The sequence below is a fragment of the Sander lucioperca genome, chromosome 19, assembly GCF_008315115.2.
Source record: "Sander lucioperca isolate FBNREF2018 chromosome 19, SLUC_FBN_1.2, whole genome shotgun sequence".
Taxonomy (NCBI): domain Eukaryota; kingdom Metazoa; phylum Chordata; class Actinopteri; order Perciformes; family Percidae; genus Sander; species Sander lucioperca.
The window spans coordinates 2,410,393-2,415,392 of record NC_050191.1 but is presented as its reverse complement, the minus strand read 5'-3'; the positions used below and the strand labels follow the sequence as shown (position 1 = coordinate 2,415,392).

Below are 5,000 nucleotides of genomic sequence, written 5' to 3'. Positions count from 1 at the left end.
GGGCATAAGTCAGTACACCCCTATGTTAAATTCCCATAGAGGCAGGCAGACTTTTATTTTGAAAGGCCAGTTATTACATGGATCCAGGATACTATGCATCCTGATAAAGTTCCCTTGGTCCCCACATCATCACATACCCTTCACCATACCCCACATCATCACATACCCTTCACCATACCCCACATCATCACATACCCTTCACCATACCCCCACATCATCACATACCCTTCACCTCCACATGGTATGTGATGATGTGGGGGTATGGTGAAGGGTATGTGATGATGTGGGGGTATGGTGAAGGGTATGTGATGATGTGGGGGTATGGTGAAGGGTATGTGATGATGTGGGGTATGGTGAAGGGTATGTGATGATGTGGGGGTATGGTGAAGGGTATGTGATGATGTGGGGGTATGGTGAAGGGTATGTGAAGATGTGGGGGTATGGTGAAGGGTATGAGATGATGTGGGGTATGGTGAAGGGTATGAGATGATGTGGGGGTATGGTGAAGGGTATGTGATGATGTGGGGGTATGGTGAAGGGTATGTGATGATGTGGGGTATGGTGAAGGGTATGTGATGATGTGGGGGTATGGTGAAGGGTATGTGATGATGTGGGGTACGGTGAAGGGTATGTGATGATGTGGGGGTATGGTGAAGGGTATGTGATGATGTGGGGGTATGGTGAAGGGTATGAGATGATGTGGGGGTATTTTAATTCCAAAGGCCAAGGGAACTGCACATGGGGAGGCTCTTGTAATGACATTTTGAGCATGTTTAGAGGGTTAAAACAGGTTAAAAACGTGCCCTGTTTAAGCCTGTTGGTGCTAACTCTAGCAGGAGGATAACACGGTGTAGGCAGCACCCATTGGGTTAGTTTTTCTGCTACTGACAGCACTCCACATTTACACACAGAGCTACGGGTTGAAATTGACCGTAATTCTCCTTTAAGAATGGAAACGTTTCCCACCAGGGAGGACAGAGCGATGAGGTCCCCCCCCTCTGGGTGGAGATGGATGGAGTCACAGGAGTCAGAGGTGGGGGTCAGGGGGCGGGGCTTGTGCGAACTTTGACCCCAGAAGCTCATGCTGACGAGCGCCTCAGCCGCCTCCAGGTCGTGGTACTCCACACACGGCTTCAGCTCCATGGCCGCCGCCGCCACCGCCGCTGCTGCTGCTGCACGGTCGGACGCACGCTCAACCTGAGGGAAACATAAAGATTATTCAAAAACTACTCAGGGTTACAGTAGGAGTTCTGAACACACACACACACACAGTTACACACACACACACACACACACACACACACAGTTACACACACACACACACACACACACACACACACACACACACACACAGTTACACACACACACACACAGTTACATACACACACACACACACACAGTTACATACACACACACACACACACACACAGTTACATACACACACACACACACACACACACAGTTACACACACAGTTACACACACACACACACACAGTTACATACACACACAGTTACATACACACAAACACACACACACACACACAGTTACACACACAGTTACATACACACACACAGTTAAATACACACAGTTATAGACACACACACACACACACACACACAGTTACAGACTGCCACAGCACACACACACACACACACACACACACACACAGTCAGTCACACACACACTATATTAAATAAAAAGTGTATGACTGTAGTTCAGATATTCCCGTTTCAAGGAAAATAACGTTTTTTATAATTTTTTTTCGAAAAAAAAATCTCAATCGTATTTTCCTAAATATGTCCCCATGTGTGTGTGTGTGTCTAAGTGTCTGATGGGAACAACAATCTTTGACATTGGTCCAGTATTAAACAAGATCTCTGCAGTCGGCAGTCAGCGAAACAAGCTGTAACTAAACCCACCAGACTCCATGTAAAAAACAGCGCTTTTAGCGTGTATAGAGCCAACATATTCTCACATGTAATTCTGTAAACTATGTGTTTATTTCAACCAAAACTAGAGTTGTTATGGTTGGAAAAGTGGAAAGACGACCCAAAATGGCTTTTAATAGTTTAATATTGTTTCTGTCGACTTTGAATGAAGTGTGTTTTACGATGCTAAAATTACTGTCTATTTACATGGAGTCTGGTGGGTTTGGCGAACGCAATTTCGCTGATTTTTTTTGTTTAAAAAAAAGGATCTTACTCTTTACTCTCTTAACAGAAAGATCGACCTCCTTAGAAATCCATCCCATAATGTTGTCAGAAAGTAGTGTTAGTGATGACATCATGCTGCAGCGGCAGGATCTATTTAACGCTTTAAAACCATCACAGATTTCTGAGCTTCGCCCCGTTAATTAAATAAAATCCTGCAACCGGATCTGTGTCTAAATGAGATCATGGAGTCAACATGGTTTAATGTTTCCCTGAGGCCACACGTATACACACACACACACACACACACACACACACACACATCTGATCAAAGAAATGACAGTTTCACAGCTTATTTTTTTTTTGCAAACTTTTCTGAAAATGTCATCCATGTAAGAAAACACACACACACACACACACACACACACACACACACACACACACAGATACAGACACACACATCACAATCACCAAACCCACCAGACTCCATGTAAATAATCACTACTTTTATCTTTGTAAAACACACTTTATTCAAAGAGGACAGAAACTAAATAAAACTACCAAAAGCCGTCTTGGTTCATCTTTCCACTGTTCCAACAATCACCACTCTGGTTTGGTTGAAATAAACCCTTAATTCACCCATTTACATGTGGAAATATGCTGGCTCTATACACACTAAAAGTACTGATTATTTACATGGAGTCTGGTGGAAATATGCTGGCTCTATACACGCTAAAAGTACTAATTATTTACATGAAGTCTGGTGGAGATATGCTGGCTCTATACACGCTAAAAGTACTAATTATTTACATGAAGTCTGGTGGAAATATGCTGGCTCTATACACGCTAAAAGTACTAATTATTGTATAGTCCTGTAGGGTTACATTACAGCCTGGTTCTCCCAATGATCAACGCTCAAAGACCTTAAGTATATGATGACATCATACAGACATACTGTATGTTTCATAGCTCAACAGTATAATTCAGTCACTTAGACACAAATGCACAGGAAAATAGGGTCCAAGTTGGAAAAAAATAAGTTATTACACCTTCAAAAAAATACATAAATAAATGTGGGTGGGAGGTGACCGAGGGGACAAAGGGGATCTACTGCGATAAGGTGGCAGGCATCTGGCGAATGCTCAGCTGCACGTACAGCAAGGAGGGAGGGAGGGTGAGAGACCTAGATATATAGATACAGAGAAAGAGAGAGNACCCCCACATCATCACATACCCTTCACCATACCCCCACATCATCACATACCCTTCACCATACCCCACATCATCTCATACCCTTCACCATACCCCCACATCATCACATACCCTTCACCATACCCCCACATCATCACATACCCTTCACCTCCACATGGTATGTGATGATGTGGGGTATGGTGAAGGGTATGTGATGATGTGGGGTATGGTGAAGGGTATGTGATGATGTGGGGGTATGGTGAAGGGTATGAGATGATGTGGGGGTATTTTAATTCCAAAGGCCAAGGGAACTGCACATGGGGAGGCTCTTGTAATGACATTTTGAGCATGTTTAGAGGTTAAAACAGGTTAAAAACGTGCCCTGTTTAAGCCTGTTGGTGCTAACTCTAGCAGGAGGATAACACGGTGTAGGCAGCACCCATTGGGTTAGTTTTTCTGCTACTGACAGCACTCCACATTTACACACAGAGCTACGGGTTGAAATTGACCGTAATTCTCCTTTAAGAATGGAAACGTTTCCCACCAGGGAGGACAGAGCGATGAGGTCCCCCCCCTCTGGGTGGAGATGGATGGAGTCACAGGAGTCAGAGGTGGGGGTCAGGGGGCGGGGCTTGTGCGAACTTTGACCCCAGAAGCTCATGCTGACGAGCGCCTCAGCCGCCTCCAGGTCGTGGTACTCCACACACGGCTTCAGCTCCCATGGCCGCCGCCGGCCACCGCGCCGCTGCTGCTGCTGCACGGTCGGACGCACGCTCAACCTGAGGGAAACATAAAGATTATTCAAAAACTACTCAGGGTTACAGTAGGAGTTCTGAACACACACACACACAGTTACACACACACACACACACACACACACACACACAGTTACATACACACACACACACACACACACACACACACACACAGTTACACACACACACACACAGTTACATACACACACACACACACACACACAGTTACACACACACACACACACACACACACAGTTACATACACACACACACACACACACACACAGTTACACACACAGTTACACACACACACACACACACAGTTACATACACACACAGTTACATACACACAAACACACACACACACACACAGTTACACACACAGTTACATACACACACACAGTTAAATACACACAGTTATAGACACACACACACACACACACACACAGTTACAGACTGCCACAGCACACACACACACACACACACACACACACACAGTCAGTCACACACACACTATATTAAATAAAAAGTGTATGACTGTAGTTCAGATATTCCCGTTTCAAGGAAAATAACGTTTTTTATAATTTTTTTTTCGAAAAAAAAATCTCAATCGTATTTTCCTAAATATGTCCCCATGTGTGTGTGTGTGTCTAAGTGTCTGATGGAACAACAATCTTTGACATTGGTCCAGTATTAAACAAGATCTCTGCAGTCGGCAGTCAGCGAAACAAGCTGTAACTAAACCCACCAGACTCCATGTAAAAAACAGCGCTTTTAGCGTGTATAGAGCCAACATATTCTCACATGTAATTCTGTAAACTATGTGTTTATTTCAACCAAAACTAGAGTTGTTATGGTTGGAAAAGTGGAAAGACGACCCAAAATGGCTTTTAATAGTTTAA

At 44.2% G+C, this 5,000-nt stretch overlaps 2 protein-coding genes across 4 annotated transcripts in view; both read right to left on the bottom strand.

Annotated features, from left to right (window-relative positions):
* Positions 1 to 4,475, bottom strand: part of LOC116061541 (ribonucleoside-diphosphate reductase subunit M2) — a 21,380-nt gene extending 16,905 nt beyond the window's left edge. The window contains exon 1 of the mRNA XM_035995102.1: positions 4,470 to 4,475. The gene's annotated coding sequence lies outside the window, so the exon portion shown is untranslated. The remainder of the gene's footprint in view (positions 1 to 4,469) is intronic.
* klf11a (Kruppel-like factor 11a) overlaps positions 1 to 5,000 on the bottom strand; it is a 14,118-nt gene that overhangs the window by 4,705 nt on the left and 4,413 nt on the right. The window contains exons 2-3 of one of the 3 annotated variants that reach the window (XM_035995100.1): positions 4,104 to 4,122; positions 967 to 1,163 (exon numbers count right to left, since the gene is read on the bottom strand). In XM_035995100.1, coding sequence (XP_035850993.1) covers positions 967 to 1,163; positions 4,104 to 4,122 — 216 coding nt within the window. Of the gene's footprint in view, positions 1 to 966; positions 1,198 to 3,887; positions 4,123 to 5,000 lie in introns of all 3 variants that reach the window. The other 2 variants (XM_031315598.2, XM_035995101.1) reach the window with 2 other exon arrangements.